The following is a 22231-nucleotide window of genomic DNA, read 5'->3' on the forward strand; positions in this document are numbered from 1 at the left end:
TTTTAACTATCCCAAAGCCTAGGCACAAGACGCATGGTGAGGCAGCCTTTAGATGCTATGCCCCCTGACCTTGAAAAAGAACCTGAGGTCTGAAACTTTGGACATTTTTAAAAGAGATCTTAAAACATATTTTTAGCTTCAGCTTTTTTAGTGTTTCAATTTTTATTCTTTTCTTTTTTATCCTCTGTTATTTCTGTTTGTATTTTTATAGTTTTTTCCTGTGAAGCGCATTGCATTGTAATCATGTCTGAAATGTGCTATATACATAAAGCTTGATATGATTGATTTTCCAGCAGATTTAAGTCAAAACTAACTTGACCACTCAGGAACATTCACTGTGTTCTTGGTAAGCAACTCCAGTGTAGATTTGGCCTTGTGTTGTAGGCTATTGTCCTGCTGAAAAGGGAATCCCTCTCCCCCAGTATTTGCCAATGTCAAGCATACTCATACCATGATGCAGCCACCACCATGCTTGAAAATAAGGAGGCAGTTACTCAGTGATGTGTTGGATTTGCCCCAAACATAAGTCTTTTTTTGCAGTATTACTTTAGTGTCTTGTTGCATACAAGACGCTTTAGCGCCTTGTTCCATACATAATGCAGGTTTTGGAATATTGGTATTCTTCTTTTCACTCTGTTATTTAGGTCAGGGTACCATACATCGCTGAGCAGTTTCATTCCTGATTGCAGCTCAGTTCAGAAGGACGACTATCTTTGATGTGTCTGGGTGGTTTAATATATAATCCACAGCATAATTAAAAACGTAACCATGCTTAACGAGATATTTAATGTCTGATTCGTTATTATTATCAATCTACCAATCACTGCCCTTCTTCATGAGGCTTTCAAAAAGCTCCCTGGTCATTGTAGTTTAATGTATGCTTGAAATTCAATAATTGATTGAGGGACCTTACATATGTTGTATGTACGGGACAGAGCAAGAGTTAGTCATTAAAAAAAGAATGTCAACCCCTATTATTTTACACAGAGTCCACATACCTTGTGATTTGTTAAACCACATTTAACTCCAGAACTAATTTAAGATTGCCTAAACAAAGGGACTGAATACTTATGCGACGACTATATTTTCGTTGTGTATTTACTCCCCCCCAAAGAAAAAACAATTATATATTTTAATCCCACTTTGTAACACAATTAAATGTAAAGAATTGCAAAGGGTCTGAATATTTTTGTAAGGCACTGTATGTGACCGTATACAAATTTCATAACGATTAGAAATGTTTGTTTTAGTCAAATATTATATTTGTTTGGGCTTCTTGCGTTCAATTTGCAGTCTACGAATTATTTGTAATTATGTTCCGGCCCCTGACCATCTGCTCAATAAAAAAATCGTCCCGCGGCTGAATCTAGTTCAGTTATCCTATTCTATCGAATATGTGGCATACCTAATCTCAGCAGCTGACTGCATATGTCCGATTCGCAAAGAAAATATAATTGCTGTGTTCCTGTGAGCTAACATAGCCTACATGCTAGCTAGACAACAATAATTTCCCGGCAGTAAAACGTTCAAATTGACATGTTAACCATGCTTGGTATCACTAAAACAATAAATAATGAAATATGTTGCCTTAAAATCCAAAACGTTTCTGTGAATTGTAACATGTTTGCTGTCGAACACGCTAATGCGTTAGCTACAAAGTAACAAGCTACCTACCTGCTGCTGTGTTGTTACAAGTAGCAAGGCGTTGATGTATCCAAAATAATAGATATAGATGTTTAAAACTAGTTTTTGGTCGTTTTCATTCCGAACTCTCTTTTTCAGGGAGTCCTTCAATAGTCCAAACCAGAGAGGGGTAAGCGTAAAATGCTAAACTAATGAGTAGTTAGTCCGCTGGGGTTTATGACTGTACAGTAAGTAGGTCGTGTTGACTCCACCCAATCACTTTGATTTTTTCCTACCCTGTGGCGCAATAGAACAGTTCTGTTCCTGGTTGCTGCTGGGCAATTCCAGAGTCAGATTTTTCACTTGAAGATATGTCAAACAAAAACTATTTGTTTCAAAGTTTAACAAACCAAAGGCTACAACTCTATGCACAAGGACTACTTTTAATCATTTACACTGGAAATTTTTCATAACACATTTACTGAAAGAACTGTGTAGATGCAAAGTTTGTTAACAGAGTTAAAATAAAACCTCCCGGCATTCTGTGTCCACGTTTCCCGAAATTGTTGTTGTATATCTTCTCTGAATTAAGATTCAAGGGTGTCAGCTGGCCATGACATGACACATTGACTCTATTTTGCTTATTTTTTAAATTGTATTTTTTATTTAACCAGCTAGGCTAGTTGAGGACAAGTTCTCATTTGCAACTGCGACCTGGCCAAGATAAAGCATAGCAATTCGACACATACAACAACACAGAGTTACACATGGAATAAACAAAACATACAGTCAATAATACAGTAGAAAAATAAGTCTATATACAATGTGAGCAAATGAGGTGAGATAAGGGAGGTAAAGGCAAAAAAAGGCCATGGTGGCGAGGTAAATACAATATAGCAAGTAAAACACTGAAATGGTAGATTTGCAGTGGAAGAATGTGCAAAGTAGAAATAGAAATAATGGGGTGCAAAGGAGCAAAATACATAAATAAATACAGTAGGGGAAGAGGTAGTTGTTTGGGCTAAATTATAGATGGGCTATGTACAGGTACAGAAATCTGTGAGCTGCTCTGACAGTTGGTGCTTAAAGCTAGTGAAGGAGATAAGTGTTTCCAGCTTCAGAGATTTTTGCAGTTCGTTCCAGTCATTGGCAGCAGAGAACTGGAAGGAAAGATGACAAAAGGAGGAATTGGCTTTGGGGGTGACCAGTGACCATTTAACTACAGTTAGTGAAGTGGATTTACACCACGTAACAGAATTGCGGAAACTGAATTTCATCATGGTTCCCTGATTTGTACCCAGAAATGCATCATTATGAATACCATTTTCTTCATGGAGATGCATCCTAAATAGCTACACAAAAATATAAATATGCAATATCCTGCTTTGCATTCTTGGGTATTATTCTACACACTGGCTATTATTTTAATGAGCTCTGTCCCCAAATATGACCACATTTGGTTGGTCTGGTTCGGACCAAATCTGAACCAATTATAGAGGTCTATGTTTCACAAGTTTGCACATCAAAGTCACATACGGCCGTGATTGGGAGTCCCATAGGGCAGCGCACAATTGGCCCAGCGTCGTCCGGGTTTGGCTGGGGTAGGCCGTAATTGTAAATAAGAATTTGTTCTTAACTGACTTTCCTAGTTAAATTAAAACATCCCTCCACAAGCCAACACCACTTTGACACTCAACAAACTATGTGGGACCATAAACAAACAAATGGCTCACCCAGAAGCAGCATTTCTGGTGGGCTGAGACTTTAATGCAGGGAGTCTTAAAACTGTTCTACCTCACTTTTAACAACATGTCTCCTGCTCCACTAGGGGCGCTAAAACTCAAGACCACTTTTATTCTACCAACAGAAATGCCCTCCCTCCTCCTCCCTTCAGCAAATCTGACCATGATTTCATTCTCTGCAGTGATGCGCTAAATACGAAAGTGGTCCGATGAAGCAGACGCGAGGCTACAAGACTGTTTTGCCGATACAGACTGGGGTATGTTCCAGGATTCCTCCGATAGCATTGAGGAGTTTACCACATCAATATCCACGCTGAGTTAAAAGCTAGAGCTACCGTTTACAAGAAACGAGACACAGACATGGACGCATACAAAAAGGCCCACTACGACCATCAACATCAAACATGCAAAATGACAATATAGGAGGAAGGTGGAATCCTACTACACCGGCTCCGACGGTCGTCGTATGTAGCAGAGCTTGCAGACGATAATGGATTACAAAGAGAAACCCGGCCGTGAGATGACCAGTGATGCAAATCAAATGTTATTTGTCACATGCACCGAATACAACAGGTGTAGGTAGACCTTACAGTGAAATGCTTACTTACAAGCCATTAACCAATGATGCAGTTTTAAGAAAACACCAAAATATATATATTTTTTTAAGTAATAAGAAAAACAAATAAATAAAGAGCAGCAGTAAATAACAATAGCGGGGCTATATACAGGGGGTACCGGTACAGAGTCAATGTGTCAATGTGTGGGGGCACCGGTGTCGAGGTATTTGAGATAATTACGTACATGCAGGTAGGGTAGTCAAAGTGGCTATGCATAGATAATAACAGAGAGTAGCAGCAGTGTAATGGGAGGTTGCGGGGGGGGGGGGGGGGGGGGGTTACAAATAGTCTGGGGAGCCATTTGATTAGCTGTTCAGGAGTCTTATGGCTTGGGGGTAGAAGCTGTTTAGAAGCCTCTTGGACCTAGACTTGGGGCTCCGGTACCACTTGCTGTGCGGTAGCAGAGAGAACAATCTATGACTAGGGTGGATGGAGGCTTTGACGATTTTTTTTAGGGCCTTCCTCTGACACCGCCTGGTATAGAGGTCCTGAATGGCAGGAAGCTTGGCCCTGGTGATGTACTGGGCCGTATGCACTACCCTCTGTAGTGCCTTGCGGTCGGAGGCCGAGCAGTTGCCATACAAGGCAGTGATGCAACCAGTCACGATGATCTCGATGGTGCAGCTGTATAACTTTTTGAGGATCTGAGGACCCAAGCCAAATTTTTTCAGTCTCCTGAGGGGGAATAGGCTTTGTCATGCCCTCTTCACGACTGTCTTGGTGTGTTTGGACCATGATAGTTTGTTGGTGATGTGGACGCCAAGGAACTTGAAGCTCTCAACCTGCTCCACAACAGCCCCGTTGATGAGAATGGGGGCGTGCTCGGTCCTCATTTTCCTGTAGTCCACAATCATCTCCTTTGTCTTGATCACGTTGATGGAGAGGTTGTTGTCCTGGCACCACACGGCTAGGTCTCTGACCTCCCTATAGGCTGTCTCATCGTTGTGGGTGATCAGGCCTACCACTGTTGTGTCATCAGCAAACTTAATGATAGTTTTTGAGTTGTGCCTGGCCGTGCAGTCATGAGTGAACAGGGAGTACAGGAGAGGACTGGGCATGCACCCCTGAGGGGCCCCTGTGTTGAGGATCAGCGTGGCAGATGTGTTGTTACCTACCCTTACCACCTGGGGGCGGCCCATCGGGAAGTCTAGGATCCAGTTGCAGAGGGAGCTGTTTAGAACTGTGCAGAAATCTTAAACAAGCTAAATGCCTTTTATGCTCGATACAAGGAATACAACACAGTGTTGTGTGAAAGCCCCTGAGTTCAGGATGACTGTGTGATTTCATTCACTGTGTCCTCTCCCACCTTGACAAGAGGGGAAATAACTATGTGATAATGCTGTTCATTGACTACCGCTCAGTGTTTCACACCATAGTCCCCTCCAAGCTCATCACCAACCTAGGGACCCTGGGACTGAATACCTCCCTCTGTAACTGGATCCTGGACTTCCTGACTGGACGGACCAGGTGGTGAGTATAGGCAACATCTCACCCTCAACATGGGGGCCCCTCAAGGGTGTGTGCTCAGTCCTCTCCTGTACTCCCTATTCAACCACGACTGCATGGCCACGCACGAGTCCAACACCATCATCAAGTTTTCTGACGACACGACAGTGGTAGGCCTGAGCACCGACCGCGATGAGAGCCACAGGGATGAGGTCAGAGACTTGGCTGTGTGGTTCCATGACAACAGCCTCTCCCTCAACGTCAGTAAGACCAAGTAGCTGATCGTGGACTACAGTAGAAAGAGGGGAGAGCATGCCCACATCCACAGGGCTGTAGTCGAGCGGGCCGAGAGCTTCAAGTTTTTTGGCGTCCACATTACTAAGGACTTAACATTGTCCAGTCGTGAAGAGGGCCAATCAACTCCTCTTCACCATCAGGAGGCTTAAAAGATTTGGCATGGGCCCTCGGAATATCAAAAAGTTTGACAGCTACACCATCAAGAGCATGTTGACTGGCTGCATCACAGCTTGGTATTGAAAATGCACCACCCTCGGCCGTAAGGTGCTACAGAGGGTGATGCGGACATCCAGTACATCACTGGGGCCGAGCTCCCTGTCATCCAGGACCTCTATATCAGCCGGTGTCAGAGGAAGGCCCGAACGATTGCCAAAGACGCTAGCAACCCAAGCCATAGACTGTTCACTCTGCTACCGTCCGGTGAACAGTACCAGGGCATCGGCACTTGGACCAACATGCTCCGAGACAGCTTCTGTTCCCAAGCCATAAGACTGCTAAATAGCCATAAGATTGCTAAATACAGTGCATTCAGAAAGTATTCAGACCCCTTGACCTTTTCCACATTTTGTTACGTTACAGCCTTATTCTAAAATTGATTAAAATGTTTTTTTCCCCCTCAATCTACAGGCAATACCCCATAATCACCAAGCAAAACCCTTTTTTTTGCAAATGTATATAAAAATTGTTTTTAAATTATATTACATTTCCATAAGTATTTAGATCCTTTACTCAGTACTTTGTTGAAGCATGTTTGGCAGTGATTACAGCCTTGAGTCCTCTTGGGTATCACACTACAAGTTTGGCACACCTGTATTTGGGGAGTATCTTCCATTCTTCTCTGCAGATCCTCTCAAGCTCTGTCAGATTGGATGGTGAGAGTCGCTGCACAGCTTTTCAGGTCTCTCCAGAGATGTTTGATCTGGTTCAAGTCCGGGCTCTGGCTGGGCCACTCAAGGGTATTCAGAGACTTGCCCCGAAGCCACTCCTGCGTTGTCTTGGCTGTGTGCTTAGGGTCGTTGTCCTGTTGGAAGGTAAACCTTTGCCCCAGTCTGAGGTCCTGAGCGCTCTGGAGCAGGTTTTCATCAAGGATCTCTCTGTACTTTGCTCCGTTCATCTTTCCCTCGATCCTGACTGTCTCCCAGTCCCTGTCGCTGAAAAACATCCCCACAGCATGATGCTGCCACCACCATGCTTCAACATAGGGATGGTGCCAGGTTTCCTCCAGACGTGACGCTTGGCATTCAGGCCAAAGAGTTCAATCTTGGTTTCATCAGACCATAGAATCTTGTTTCTCATGATCTGATCTCATATGCCTTTTACTGAGGAGTGGCTTCCGTCTGGCCACTTTACCATAAAGGCCTGATTGGTGGAGTGCTGAACAGATGGTTGTCCTTCTGGAAGGTTCTCCCATCTCCACAGAGGAACTCTGGAGCTCTGTCAGAGTAACCATCAGGTTCTTGGTCACCTCCCTGACCAAGGCCCTTCTCCCCCGATTGCGCAGTTTGGCCAGGCGGCCAGCTCTAGTAAGAGTCTTGGTGGTTCCAAACTTCTATTTAAGAATGATTGAAGCCACTGTGTTCTTGGGGACTTTCAACGCTGCAGACATTTTTTGTTACTCTTCCCCAGATCTGTGCCTTGACACAATCCTGTCTCGGAGCTCTACGGACAAAACTTTCGACCTCAAGGCTTGGTTTTTGCTCTGACATGCACTGTCAACTGTGGGACCTTTTAATAGACAGTTGTATGCCTTTCCAAATCATGTCCAGTCAATTGAATTTACCATAGGTGGACTGCAATCAAGTTGTAGAAACAGCTCAAGGATGATCAATGGAAACAGGATCCACCTGAGCTAGTTTAATGGCTGTGATAGAAAACTGAAGATGGATCAACAACATTGTAGTTACTCCACCATACTAACATAAATGAAAGAGTGAAATGAAGGATACATGTACAGAATACAAATATTCCAAAACATGCATCCTGTTTGCAACAAGGCACTAAATTAATACTGCAAAGAATGTGGCAAAACAATTAACTTTTGTCCTGAATGCAAAGTGGGGAAAATCCAGTACAACACCACTCTCCATATTTTCAAGCCTACTGGTAGCTGCATTATGTTATGGGTATGCTTGCATTCGTTAAGGACTGGGGAGTTTTTCAGGATATAAAATTAACGTAATGGAGTTAATCACAGGCAAAATCCTAGAGGAAAAACTGGTTCAGTCGGCTTTCCATCAGACACTGGGAGATTAATTCACCTTTCAGAAGGACAATAACCTAAAATACAAGGTCAAATCTACACGAGTTGCTTACCAAGAAGATAGTGAATGTTCCTGAGTCACCTAGTTACAGTTTTGAACTTTTATTATCCTCCTTCATCATGAGGGAGAGAAATTAAAACATATCCTAAAGACATGGTTTTTGGTAACGGAATTCCAAGGCACAAGGCAATGTTTCTTAAACTTATAGTAGGCAGAAAAATGTATCCAACAATTTATTTCATTAGGCTGACATCCCATATTATGCTTCATGTTCATTTAATTTCAAAAGAGATATATTAACTGTTGTATTGTAAAATTAGACTGACTTGAAATGGGATAACATATTGCCTATGTGCATCAATGTTTTTTAAGCACAATTGAGTATCCTTAAATGCTAAATGTACTGAGCAAAGCCTAATCATAGTCAAGTCTAAACGTTGTATTGCCACTAGATGGCAATGGTTCACCTTTGGGTTGGTTTCATGTAATACATTACCGTAATCTTGTGTATAGCCGGCTAAAGGCAAAGTTACTGTCAGCATCATTTGAAATGTAAGGATATGACGTTTTAGATATTTTCAAACAGACCTTAAAATATCAAATCACATTTGAAACCCCCATGAAGATACCCTTTTGTTTATCTTACTTTAATTTTGATCTATTAAATGATAATAGCCAAGATGTTCATATTGCAACGCAGAAGGATCGTTGAAGTAGGGTCTTCTCGGGTGTTTGCCTACTACATTTGGAGCGCAATTTGTTTGCAATAGAAAAAGACCGCAGAGGTTTGTTTCATTGTACAAAAATTGCGCCCTTCTATTAGGGATGTAGCGCGGAAAAAAACCTGTCACCATGGGAGACGCGCAGGTTGGGTATGTGCCAATGGTCTGTGTTACTGCTGTGTTGTGTATGGTCAAGAGAGCGTGCATAATTTGGAGAGAATTACGCGCGGGTAGACGCCAGATAGACAAATCTTCATCTCAAAAAGGGACATTTCAGGTACTAACTATATTTTATCATGTGTTTTAATTTCAATATTGTGGTTTTCAGGATATCCTCAATTTTACTTGACGCTACTGCTCACCACTTTGTGTAGACAACAAGCTGTCAGGTTGCTTCTTAAAGAGATTATCGCACTAACAATCTAAGGCTTTGAAAACACGGGAGTAGGGTACAATGTCAATATAAGGTTGTAGGCCTAACTAACTAAAATATACTACACTGAACAAAAATATAAACGCAACATGTTAAGTGTTGTTCCCATGAGCTGAAATAAAAAAATCCCAGACATTTTCAATATGCACTAGAAGCTTATTTCTCAAAAGTGTTATACACAAATTTGATTACATCCCTGTTAGTGAGCATTTCTCCTTTGCCAAGATAATCCATTCACCTGACAGGTGTGGTATATCAAGAAGCTGATTAAACAGCAATATCATTACACAGGTGCACCTTGTACTGGGGGGGGCAATAAAAAGTACCGTTTAGTCACACAACACAATGCCCCAAATGTCTCAAGTTTTGAGGGAGCGTGCAATTGGCATGCTGACTGCAGGAATGTCCATCAGTGTTGTTGCCAGATAATTGAATGTTAATTTCTCCACTATAAGTTGCCTCTGACATTGTTTTAGAGAATCTGGCAGTACTTCCAACCAAACTCACAACTGCAGACCACGTGTTACCATGCCAGCCCAGGACCTACATATCTAGCTTCTTCACCTGTGGGATTGTCTTGGGGGGGAGGGGAATCCATAGATTAGGGCCTAATACATTTTTCTGGCGACTTATTTCCTTATATGAACTGTAACTCATTAAATCTTTGAAATTGTTGCATTTATATTTTTGTTCAGTATACATAATTTAACAGCACAATGACAATAGTAAACCTTACATGGCTTGTTTTTAGGCTTGTAACCAGCAGCTTTTGGCTCCTTGCTTACAGTCAAGTGTTTGAATGAGAGTTGCTATGTGACATTCTAATCGTTCATTGTCCAATCAGCCGGGAAAATACATTTAAAACAATACATAGAAAATGTAATTACAATCTTTGTCTTGACAAATTTTCTGTGTATCAAATTATAATGGTGATACAAAGTGTAGCCTATTATTGTTATTATTGGGCACAGTTTATTGGAATTTAGGCTATGTCACTGTTCAAGTGCTTCTGTGAGTAAGTTTACTAGGTTACGACTATAGCAATAGTTTGTGTATCGGCCCAGCAAGGCTTGGCCTAGAGTCTTCAGTGTGTGAAACTAGTCCTAATCCACCTTACACCTGCCGCAGTGTGAGGCTATAAATATGTCACTTGCTTCTCAGGTCATTAGAGTCCATGTGGAGCCTCACAGAATGCCATCACAACAAGTGTAAGGACTATAGTAGTCTACCTGGCTTTGTCACAAGCTGCAATAGCTACAACACTCCATAATTGGTTTATTGTATCAGTCAATGAGACGGAGACAGTGGACACTGTGCCTGTCTACTCAACGTTTCTACTCAACGTTCTCTGCGTTTATACAAGCAGCCCAATTCTGATATTTTATTCACTAATTGGTCTTTTGACGAATCCGATCAGCTCTGAAAAAGATCTGTGTTTGGTCAAAAGACCAATTAGGCTGTGTTTACACAGGCAGCCTAATTGTGATCCTTTGCTACTTAATTGGTCTTTTGACCCATCAGATTAGATATTTTGGCACTAATTGGGAAAAATATCAGAATTGGGCTGCCTGTGTAAACACAGCCTTTGACTGGCCAATGATAATATGACTAGGGCCCTGTGTTTTGTGCAATCATGTGACATAGCAACATTTTATCCTGAATTTTAAGCCTTATCCAGAAATGAGAATTACACCCCAAAATGAAAGCAATTGTCTGAAAAGAATAGCGGACAGTTTGATGAAAATCTATAAATAAAGGTTCAAATCCAGGCATGTTACTTCACTGCGCAAAACACAGGGGCAGGGCTGATGATGACTAATTGACAGACAAACAGATACGCCTTGATCAGACCGACAGCGTCATTGCGTTTTGGTACAGCAGAAGTACATTTATTTCCAATAGAACGCTGTGTTTGCTCTTGCAGCATTGCATTGTGGAGGTCTGTGTTCTGTGTGGTGCATACGTCGGATATTTCCAACATACGCATCAAATTGTATGCATAGACTTGACAGAAATAGTAGCAAAGGTGAATGTCGAACTTTTGTTGCATACATATCCAGTAAAATTGTTGGATTACAATTTTTTTTAAATACTTATTTCACGCAGCATTGATGCAATGACGCTGTCATCTGATCGAGGCGATAGGGTTAGTGGTCATGAAGCCTTCGTGGCAATTGTAGAGTGAAGTCATAGACATGGTATACCATGCTGAAATGGCTTATTCTACTGAACAAAAAATATGTTAACGCTATATGCGACAATTTCAAAGATTTTACTGAGTTACAGTTCATATAAGGAAATCAGTCAATTGAAATAAATAAATTAGGCCTCAATCTATGGATTTCACATGACTGGGAATACAGATATGCATCTGTTGGTCACAGATACCTTAGGGGCATGGATTACAAAACCAGTCAGTATCTGGTGTGACCACCATTTGCCTCATGCAGCGCGACACATCCCCTTCGCATACAGTTGATCAGGCTGTTGATTGTGGCCTGTGGAATGTTACCCCACTCCTCTTCAATGGCTGTGCAAAGTTGCTGGAAATTGGCGGGAACTAGAACTGTCATACATGTCGATGGAGAGCATCCCAAATACAGTGCATTTGGAAAGTATTCAGACCCCTTCCCTTTTTCTAAAACAGGTTTTTAGAACTTTTTGCGAAATAAAAAAGAAACATATCTTATTTACATAAGCATTCAGACCCTTTGCTATGAGACTCGAAATTGAGTTCCGATGCATTCTGTTTCCACTGATCATCCTTAAGCTGTTTCTACAACTTAATTGGAGTCTCAATTGATTGCACATGATTTGGAAAGGCACACACCTGTCTATATAAGGTCCCACAGTTGACAGTGCATGCCAGAGTAAAAACCAAGCCATGAGGTCGGAGGAATTGTCCGTAGTGATCCGAGACAGGATTGTGTCGAGGCACAGATCTGGGGAAGGGTACCAAAAAAATTCTGCAGCATTGTAGGTCCCCAAGAACACAGTAGCCTCCATCATTCTTAAATGGAAGAAGTATGGAATCGCCAAGACTCTTCCTAGAGCTGGCCGTCTGGCCAAACTGAGCAATCGGGGAAGAAGGGCCTTGGTCAGGGAGGTGATCAAGAACCCAATGGTCACTCTGACAGAGCTCAAGAGTTCCTCTGTGGAGATGGGAGAACCTTCCAGAAGGACAACCATCTCTGCAGCACTCCACCAATCAGGCCTTTATGGTAGAGTGGCCAGACAGAAGCCACTCCTCAGTAAAAGCCACATGACAGCCCGCTTGGAGTTTGCCAAAAGGCACCTAAAGGACTCTCAGACCATGAGAAACAAGATTCTCTGGTCTGATGAAACCAAGATTGAACTCTTTGGCCTGAATGCCAAGCGTCACGTCTGGAGGAAACCTGGCACCATCCCTACGGTGAAGCATGGTGGTGGCAGCATCATGCTGTGGGGATGTTTTTCAGCAGCAGGGACTGGGAGACTAGTCAGGATCGAGGGAAAGATGAACGATCAAAGTACAGAGAGATCCTTGATGAAAACCTGCCCCAGAGCGCTCAGGACATTAGACTGGAGCGAAGGTTCACCTTCCAATAGGACAACGACCCTAAGCACACAACCAAGACAACGCAGGAGTGACTTCAGGACAAGTCTCTGAATGTCCTTGAGTGGCCCAGCCAGAACCCGGACTTGAACCCGATCTCCGGAGAGACCTGAAAATAGCTGTGGAAAAAGTCAAGGGGTCTGAATACTTTCCGAATGCACTGTATGCTCAATGGGTGACATGTCTGGTGAGTATGTAGGCCATGGAAGAACTGGGACATTTCAGCTTCCAGGAATTGGGTACAGGTCCTTGCAACATAGGGTGTGCTTTATCATGTTGAAACATGAGGTGATGGCTGTGGATTCTCTGTGCATTCAAATTGCTGTCGATAAAATACAATTGTGTTCATTGTCCATAGCTTATGCCTGCCCATACCATAACCCCACCGCTACCATGGAAGGCAATCTGTTCACAACGTTGACATCAGCAAATCACTCACCCACACGATGCTATACACTTGGTCTGCGATTGTGAGGCAGGTTGGACGTACTGCCAGATTCTCTAAAACAACGTTGGAGGCAGCTTATGGTGGAGAAATACATTTTCAATTATCTGGCAACAGCTCTGGTGGACATTCCTGCAGTCAGCATGCCAATTGCACGCTCCCTCATAACGTGAGACATCTGTGGCATTGGGTTGTATGACAAAACTGCACATTTTAAAGTGGCCTTTATTTCCCCCCAGCACAAGGTGCACCTGTGTAATGATATTGCTGTTTAATCAGCTTTTTGATATGCCACACCTCAGGTGGATGGATTATCTTGGTAAAGGAGAAATGCTCACTCACAGGGATGTAAACAAATTTGTGCACAACATCTGAGAGAAATAAGGTATTTGTGCGTATGGAAAATGTCTATGATCTTTCATTTCAGCTCATGAAACATGGGACCAACAATTTACATGTTGTATTTATATTTTTGATAAGTATGGTTTGTGAATATGCTGGTACTTTTTCGCTCCAAAAATCCACCGCACAACTTGATCCCACCGCTGCCACCAACATACCAATTTTAAGTCACAATTCATGACAAGCTGTCAATCTGTGATGGATAGGACTCAGATCACATAATAGCCCGGTTTGGTCATCTTTTTTACACTTGGAGGCCACAACACTTGAAGCCTTGATTCCCAAGCAGAGTGAATGTAAGACTACAGCATATATCCTAGTTAAATACCACTACTGTAGGTATCATTGTACTGAATGTCATGACTATGTAAAGTAAGAGGTCATAAGTCAACAACATCATTGTTATGTTGCTCCTTCTAACAGAAGGGGTTGTTAAAGGGTAAACACATGTATAGGTTAATGGGGTCATGGTTATGTATATGCTTCTCTGCTCTTGCAGCTGGAAAGGCCTAGGCTACAGTAGGTCAATGGTCTTAATCCAGTAGGCCATGCTATAGTATAAAGCAGACCATCTCTGAGTCCCAATGATCTTCAGCACTTGATCACTTTCGTTAATGGATTTGAAAGGAAACTAGTGTAAGAAATATAGTGGGGAAAACCAATCTAGCTACAACAATCCAATTATTTTCAATGTGTGGGGAAGAGTGCAGGTGTGCACACCTCAGGAGAAAGGTGTAAGAATTGCCTAATCATCTATCTTAAAGAAAGATCCCACTTCTGAACTACTTCTCCCCTTCATTGGGGCATCCAATTTAGGCATTAAACACTCTAAGTCAAAGTCAACACTCAAGGCCATAACTCCAGTTCCTATGGTGGAAATACGCTAGACTGCATGGCAATGACTGGCTATGGCCATGACTGGTTACAGCATGACTGAGCGAGTGAATAGTTTAATCCCTCAAATGTCCCAAGTGTCCGTATTGGACAGGGCCTTACTTCTGTGAGCATGGCATGGGGCAGCATAACACACAGGCTTATCCAGTCACAATCCTGTCCCGTTTGTGAAACACTCCCAGCAGGTGACAGTAGCGGTGAGGTTACCATTGTGCCACTCAGACCAGACAAGTGACTTTTTCAAGGTGCAAAGGTCAGGTCTTGTTAATTGTGTCGAGTCGGGCCAGTTTACTTTTAACTAATTAAATTACAGTATACAGTCCCTAAACCAACCCTGTTAAGAAGTGATCTTAGTTTGGACACAGACAGTGTCAGTCAGACCTGGGTCAATTGTTAAAAAAAAAAAAAAAGAAATCAGTTGCTTGGTTTAGCTCACCTGGTGTCATTGGCGTGTCGGCTGGGGAGGGTTTGCGCTGTTAGAACTATCCCATGGGTACTATTGTGCCGGGCAAGCCAAATCAGGCACACCTAAAGTATTGTACACACCTATGGAAAGACAACATAATTTAGACCCAAATATGATGCCAGTTCTTGTTATTTGTATCTTGTCAGCCGTGGGATATTTTGAGCGTAGCGCCAAATCATTTGTAGAATGCATACTGGCATTTGAACATAGGAATCCAGACACACTGTGGACACGGTAGACACATTTTAAATGTAGGTGTAGGTGCGTGACCCGTTCGGAATTACGCGATCAGAACGCTATGATCAGAATACTAAAGCTGCATGAATTGTCAAGTCTAGACACGGCCTTATAGCTCTACAGTCGTGGCCAAAAGTTCTGAGAATGACACAAATATTCATTTCCACAAAGTTTGCTGCTTCAGTGTCTTTAGATATTTTTGTCAGATGTTACTATGGAATACTGAAGTATAATTACAAGCATTTCATAAGTGTTTTTATTGACAATTACATGAAGTTGATGCAAAGAGTCAATATTTGCAGTGTTGACCCTTCTTTTTCAAGACCTCTGCAATCCGCCCTGGCATGCTGTCAATTAACTTCTGGGCCACATCCTGACTGATGGCAGCCCATTCTTGCATAATCAATGCTTGGAGTTTGTCAGAATTTGTGGGGGTTTGTTTGTCCACCTGCCTCTTGAGGATTGACCATCAGTTCTCAATGGGATTAAGGTCTGGGGAGTTTCCTGGCCATGGACCCAAAATATTGATGTTTTGTTCCCCGAGCCACTTAGTTATCACTTTTGCCTTATGGCAAGGTGCTCCATCATGCTGGAAAAGGCTTTGTTCGTCACCAAACTGTTCCTGGGTGGTTGGGAGAAGTTGCTCTCGGAGGATGTGTTGGTACCATTCTTTATTCATGGCTGTGTTCTTAGGCAAAATTGTGAGTGAGCCCACTCCCGTGGCTGAGAAGCAACCCCACACATGAATGGCCTCAGGATGCTTTATTGTTGGCATGACACAGGACTGATGGTAGCGCTCACCTTGTCTTCTCCAGACAAGCTTTTTTCCAGATGCCCCAAACAATCGGAAAGGGGTTTATCAGAGAAAATGACTTTACCCCAGTTCTCAGCAGTCCAATCCCTGTACCTTTTGCAAAATATCAGTCTGTCCCTGATGTTTTTCCTGGAGAGAAGTGGCTTCTTTGCTGCCCTTCTTGACACCAGGCCATCCTCCAAAAGTCTTCGCCTTACTGTGCGTGCAGATGCACTCACACCTGCCTGCTGCCAATCCTGAGCTAGCTCTGTACTGGTGGTGCCCCGATCCCGCAGCTGAATCAACTTTAGGAGACGGTCCTGGCGCTTGCTGGACTTTCTTGGACGCCCTGAAGCCTTCTTCACAACAATTGAACCGCTCTCCTTGAAGTAATTGATGATCTGATAAATGGTTGATTTAGGTGCAATCTTACTGGCAGCAAAATCCTTGCCTGTGAAGCCCTTTTTGTGCAAAGCAATGATGACGGCACGTGTTTCCTTGCAGGTAACCATGTTTGACAGAGGAAGAACAATGATTTCAAGCACCACCCTCCTTTTGAAGCTTCCAGTCTGTCAATCAGCATGACAGAGTGATCTCCAGCCTTGTCCTCGTCAACACTCACACCTGTGTTAACGAGAGAATCACTGACAAGATGTCAGCTGGTCCTTTTGTGGCAGGGCTGAAATGCAGTGGAAATGTTTCTTGGCGATTCAGTTCATTTGCATGGCAAAGATGGACTTTGCAATTATTTTCAATTCATCTGATCACTCTTCATAACATTCTGGAGTATATGCAAATTGCCATCATACAAACTGAGGCAGCAGACTTTGTGAAAATGAATATTTGTGTCATTCTCAAAACTTTTGGCCACAACTGTATATCCACACATGTCATGTCACATTTAGACAAGTTTAGGGTATTCATATTTTGGGAAATTAAAAAACAGACCGAATAAGATGCGTAAGATTGGACCATCAGTGATATTGTACTGGATGTTCATGCAACAGAGTCATATCAAGTATTTTGAGTAACCCTTTGTGTGCGTGCGTGTGTACAGTACATGTATTTATGTTTGGGAAACAGACGTACGCACTAGGTAGTATCAGTAAGAAGGGGAATAGTTCAGACAGTGAAGATTTCTCCACTCAGTGAAATTACATTTTTAATCCAGGTCCTGACCTGGCATTTGCCTGCTTGCCCTCCTGCCTGTCTATGTAACAGTCTTTCCCCTCCAGTGACCTTGTGTAACACTACAATATGTAAAAACAAAGTTGGGTCAACCAAGACTATTAATTCCTCTCATATGTCTCCCTCTCACACCATTTCCAAAAAAAAAACATCTGGGAAGGAGGATCGATTTCCATTCTCCTTATAAAAATAAACTCCGCCTTGGATCATTTGATTTTGCTTAAGTTATTACAGATATATTTTTACCACTGTATTATTGTTTACTCTCTGCTCACTCTGTTTTTCTCTACTACAGAGTCTCTGTTGAATGTAGCTGTGGAATGGATTTACAGCCAGTAGAAAGGTGATGCGGGTAGAACACCCTATTGGAAAGCGACTGTCACCTTTGCCTGTAGGTGTTCAAAGCTAACACCATGCCATAAGGAACTGTGTGCTACAACGATTTTACTGTGGGCTGGAACTATTCTTTTGGGCTGGAAAGAGGACCCTCTCCACTTTCAACATGCTGATAGCTAACAATAGCATTTTCAGAGACCTCTCTGAAGAGCTCTCTGTCTCTGGCTGATAGAAGGCCACAGAGCTCCTCAGTCAGTGGAATAGTCCTTAATTAGGAACACCAAACGCACTGCACCTGCATCTGCTCTACGTAAACACATATATTGGACACATCAAGCTGCCGTGCAGAAGCTCAAGCCGGCAGCTGGCACCTCTGCATGTGTGTATGTTTTCCTGTCTGCGTGTGTGTGAGTGTGCGCCACCTTGGATCCTCCTTGGAGCCGCACATAGCCCGGGCGCCCAGCCTTCGGCCCGGAGATGCTGCAGACCAACAACTACTCCCTGGTGCTGCTGATCCAGCTGAGCCTGTTGACCTTTGACCTGTTCGTCAACTCCTTCAGCGAGCTGCTGAGGGCAGCGCCCGCCGTCCAGCTGGTGCTCTTCATGTAAGACGCGGGGAAGGATGGGAGAGCCGGAGGGTTGACTCTGATGTAAATTCATTATTTAAGGGTGGGAGAAAAAGGGGATTGACACAATGTAAAAAGCAGTGTTTCTCAACTCTGGTCCCTCTGCACAGTGTGTGTGTGTGTGTGTCCAATTATGTATCTTCATTCGTTTAACGTAACTGTAACTAAATGGAAGCTTCTCTCTTTCTCTCAGTATCCAGGACATAGCCATCCTGTTTAACCTGATCATCATTCTGCTGATGCTGTTCAACACCTACGTGTTCCAGGTGGGCCTGGTGTCCTTGCTGCTGGAGCGCTTCAGGGCCCTGCTGCTGCTCTCTGCCCTCTACCTGACCCTCAGCATCTCCCTACACTCCTGGATCATGGTACGCTGTGTGTGTATGTATGTGTGTCAATTAAAATCTAAGTTTATTCGTCACATGCACAGTTTACAGCAGGTATGAAAGGTGCAGCGACACGCTTATGTGCTAGCTCCCTCAACAATGCAGTACATTAGTCAATATCAACAACCAAAAGAGTCAAGTCAAAATAACAAGAGAGGTAGTATGCATAGCGTAACACCCCGTATTACCGGCATATTCAACAGCGTTTAAGAAATATATTATCTTCAACAGTGTTATCTTGTGATCAAGCCATCAATGTTTTGTGATTATTGGTGTCGTAAAAATGTTAGCTAACAGGTTAGCAATTAGCATGTTTGACATTTCTGTGGAAATACTGCTACTATCAGCTTTTTGATAAGCGGTTTAGCAAAGAAAATATGTCCCGTATTATCAGCATATGGTCCCCAGTTATTGTCCTCCTTACTATTTTGTTTAATTACAAGATGTATCCGTTTTAATTTTGTTCAAAAAGAGACACCAACCTCATATCCAAGGTGTTTACTAGATAGTTGGCTAGCCTTCCAGTAAAAAAAAAATGACTTGCCTGTCAACTTATCATTCCGTAGCCCGGTGCACCCTCCTGTAAACTCTTAAAAATGGTTCTTCATCAACATCCTCTTCAGTGTTGTAACCAAATAATGTCTCATTATTTATTTTATAGATAAATCTTATGTTTAATAATAACATATAAATGAGTATGAATAATTTTGGTAAAAAGTTGGATATTAAATTATGTGTGGTGTGTCGTGTCGTGCAGTAGAATTTTACAATATACAGTGTCCCACAAAATGTGTGGGACATATATTACTTTTTTGAAAACTCTCAAAACCTAACTTAACTTACATAAACTGCAATGAAAATCAGTAGTCAGCTAGCTAGAAGGGTGTCTTAGTCGCAAAACGTACTGTTATTTTCCAGTCCATTTAAATGTTGAGCTCAAGGTGATTTAATCCTCCAACCGCTAGAGAGTGTCTGAAGTTAAGGGGTGTCCGATGTTGGGGGGAAATTAGATTGTAAAAACAGTCCATTATTACTCTGCATTTACAAATATAAAGTGGGCAGTGAAGGGACTTGGTCTAGCAGTGGAATAAATAGTATTTAATAGAACTGCAGAGTGACTGAGATATATATATATATATAATCACATGACTGAGATATGTGATTATCCCACCATATGTGGTTGTCCCACCATCACTAACTGTAAGTTACTCTGGATAACAGCGTCTGCTAAGTGACTCAAATGTAAAAATGTGACGTTTGTGTGGGTGTGTGAATGTGTTTGTGTATGTTTTTGTGCAATGGTTGGATGTGTGGGTAGTCAGTGCAAATAATCTCTAAAGTGCAGATCATCTCTGAGATGAAAATAGTCTCTAAGGTGCAGGTAGACAGCTGGGTTTAGCTGTTCAGCAGTCTGATGGCCTGGTGGTAGTAGCTGCCTGTTGTTCTGAGACCCGATTCTCCGATACTGCTTGCCAGGTGGTAACAGAGTGAACAGTCCGTGGCTCAGTTGACTAGAGTCCTTGACGACCTTCCTTTGTATGTGTGTGAGTGAGAGAGATAATGTAGCTTACACACTTTCTGACAAATGCACGTCCATGTATATACTGCATGTGCGCATATATGTGTGAAGCCTGCGTGTGTGAGTGTGTGTCTTGCCTATTTTCATGGGGATAGTTCTGATTTCTAGTTATTATAGAAATGTGCACGTGTGTGAAGGTATAGGATCTGTTCATAGCCTGGCGATCAACATTCAGTGAATTTGAGGTTTGAGAGATGTACTGTAGAGGAACTGATCTTTCTTACAGGCAATTGGGGGATTTAGCCTGAGCTGTGATGTACAGGAAACTCCCTGACAACCAACTATGACTGAGCTTTTGTCATAAGTGGATTCACTCCTAGCCACAAATAAGATGAGAGTATACTTTATTAATCCACAGGGGGAAATTACATTTGCCACTAACCTGATATGTGTGAGAGATATTTTACTTTGTGGATATGGAATTTCAAGTTTTCTGTAGGACTCAGAATTGTTTATTACATGTGTATTATCATTTACTATCAATTTATGGTTTATTATATGTTTTAGTGAAAGAATGCTATCCCTCAAACTGAATGATGCATTGGGTTGTGTCTATCTCTGCAGAATCTACGCTGGCTAAAATCAAACCGCTATGTGTGGACTGATGGTCTCCAAGTGCTTTTTGTCTTCCAAAGAATAGGTGAGGCTGTCTTTGGTCACACACTTACTGAAACACATTTTAGGAAACCTTTTAGGCCTGAAACGCAATCCATCTTGAATGCCTTCATTAAATCAAATAAGGTAGAGATCAGTGCTACATGGTAAATACTTTTTGAAGGTGTGTAGTACTACATCAGTCAAACACACATGCACCAACACACACACAGCTCTCACACGCTTTATTTGTATAGCGTAGTAGGTAGGTACCAAGTTGACCCTTGAGGGGCCGTATGGATCTGATTTTCATTCCCTTTATCTACTAATTGGTTAAGAGGATTTATAGTTGTCTTTTCTGTTTCAAAACCAAATTACTTCAGTCTTTCATTGGTGATGTGTGTTTGTGTGCAGCGTCCGTGTTGTACTACTACTTCTACAAGCGCACCACAGAGTACCTGGGTGACCCTCGGCTCTATGAAGACTCGCCTTGGCTCAGAGACGCCTTTGCCAATGCCAGGGCCCGCCAGTGAGCAAAGAGCAGTGTGTGGAGATTAAACTGGAATGGACAGATCCAAAATTGACCCCTCCATTTCCCCCGGACACAGAGAGACACTGCTACATGCAGAGCTGAAATAGACGCTACAGTGCACAGGCATGGGCTTATATGGAGGGAAGACATGGGTAAACTTTAACAAGAAGGGTGAAAAATGAGATTCTGCAAGTCACTTTGCAGGGCAAGCCAGATGTACTGTAAGAGGCAAACTGGTTTAGGGCCTTGATTAATGGACAGAATGTTAAACCAAGATGACTGTGATGCTAAAATTTGAGAACTCATAGTTTGATGTGACATTGACAACAAGTTGTATATATTTTTTTTCACACTGTGTAACCTTGTGACTGCGTTTGTCTGTGTCATTTAGCTATAAATTTAATTATTATCTTTGTTGTTTTGTAGGATGATTTGAGTTTTTGATTTGAGTTTGTGTGCCAGATTTTTTGTGTGAAGATGACTGGAAAGAAAAACAATGTTTTATGTGTTTTAAAATGCTTACTTTTTTCCTGCTTTTTGTACAAATGTAATAAACAAAACCCAGACAGTGCATACACTGATACACACTGTCTGTGCTCAGTATCCCTTTCAGTAAATACTTCCAATGTTAATCCTATATCACATGCACTCAGCATAAGCACACATTTATGTGACACATCAATTTACGTCACAAGCTCTCGGCATTGTGAATGAGATTACCTTTTTTTATGACCCTATGTACTGGATTTACACATGGAAAAAGACAAACCGTTAGACAGTCACATGCAAAATCTCCAAAAACAATTTGGGTGAACAGAATGTATGCTGTGCAGATACAGTATTTATCAGAATAGGGGACTAAAGACCTACGTCAGAGTCTGTATATTACCGAAGAAAAAACTGGATGTTTCAGTCAATTTAATACCACATCTCTCCTAACCCACCCCATAAATAGTGCTCGACAGTAAATGTACACAACAATACACCATACACATGCTTGCTTTCATAGAGCCACAGACA

At 42.2% G+C, this 22231-nt stretch overlaps 2 protein-coding genes across 5 annotated transcripts in view; one reads left to right on the plus strand and one right to left on the minus strand.

Annotated features, from left to right (window-relative positions):
- The window catches only part of LOC139576277 (CD151 antigen-like), a 44741-nt gene extending 42832 nt beyond the window's left edge, over positions 1-1909 (minus strand). Inside the window, exon 1 of the mRNA XM_071402181.1 lies at positions 1675-1909. The gene's annotated coding sequence lies outside the window, so the exon portion shown is untranslated. The remainder of the gene's footprint in view (positions 1-1674) is intronic.
- Positions 1910-3513: 1604 nt separating this feature from the next.
- On the plus strand, positions 3514-21816 carry LOC139576278 (transmembrane protein 138). 4 transcript variants are annotated; one of them, XM_071402186.1, is made up of 5 exons: positions 3514-3622; positions 17457-18102; positions 18317-18488; positions 20650-20725; positions 21094-21816. In XM_071402186.1, exons 2-5 carry the CDS (start codon positions 17975-17977, stop codon positions 21210-21212), a joined length of 495 nt encoding a protein of 164 aa, XP_071258287.1. In that variant the 5' UTR covers positions 3514-3622; positions 17457-17974; the 3' UTR covers positions 21213-21816. The 4 variants fall into 4 exon arrangements, with proteins under 4 accessions (XP_071258287.1, XP_071258283.1, XP_071258286.1 ...); XM_071402182.1 differs by having other exon boundaries at positions 3538-3940; XM_071402185.1 differs by having other exon boundaries at positions 3538-3880.
- The last annotated feature ends 415 nt before the right edge of the window (positions 21817-22231 follow it).

This window comes from Salvelinus alpinus, chromosome 5, assembly GCF_045679555.1.
Source record: "Salvelinus alpinus chromosome 5, SLU_Salpinus.1, whole genome shotgun sequence".
Taxonomy (NCBI): Eukaryota; Metazoa; Chordata; class Actinopteri; order Salmoniformes; family Salmonidae; genus Salvelinus; species Salvelinus alpinus.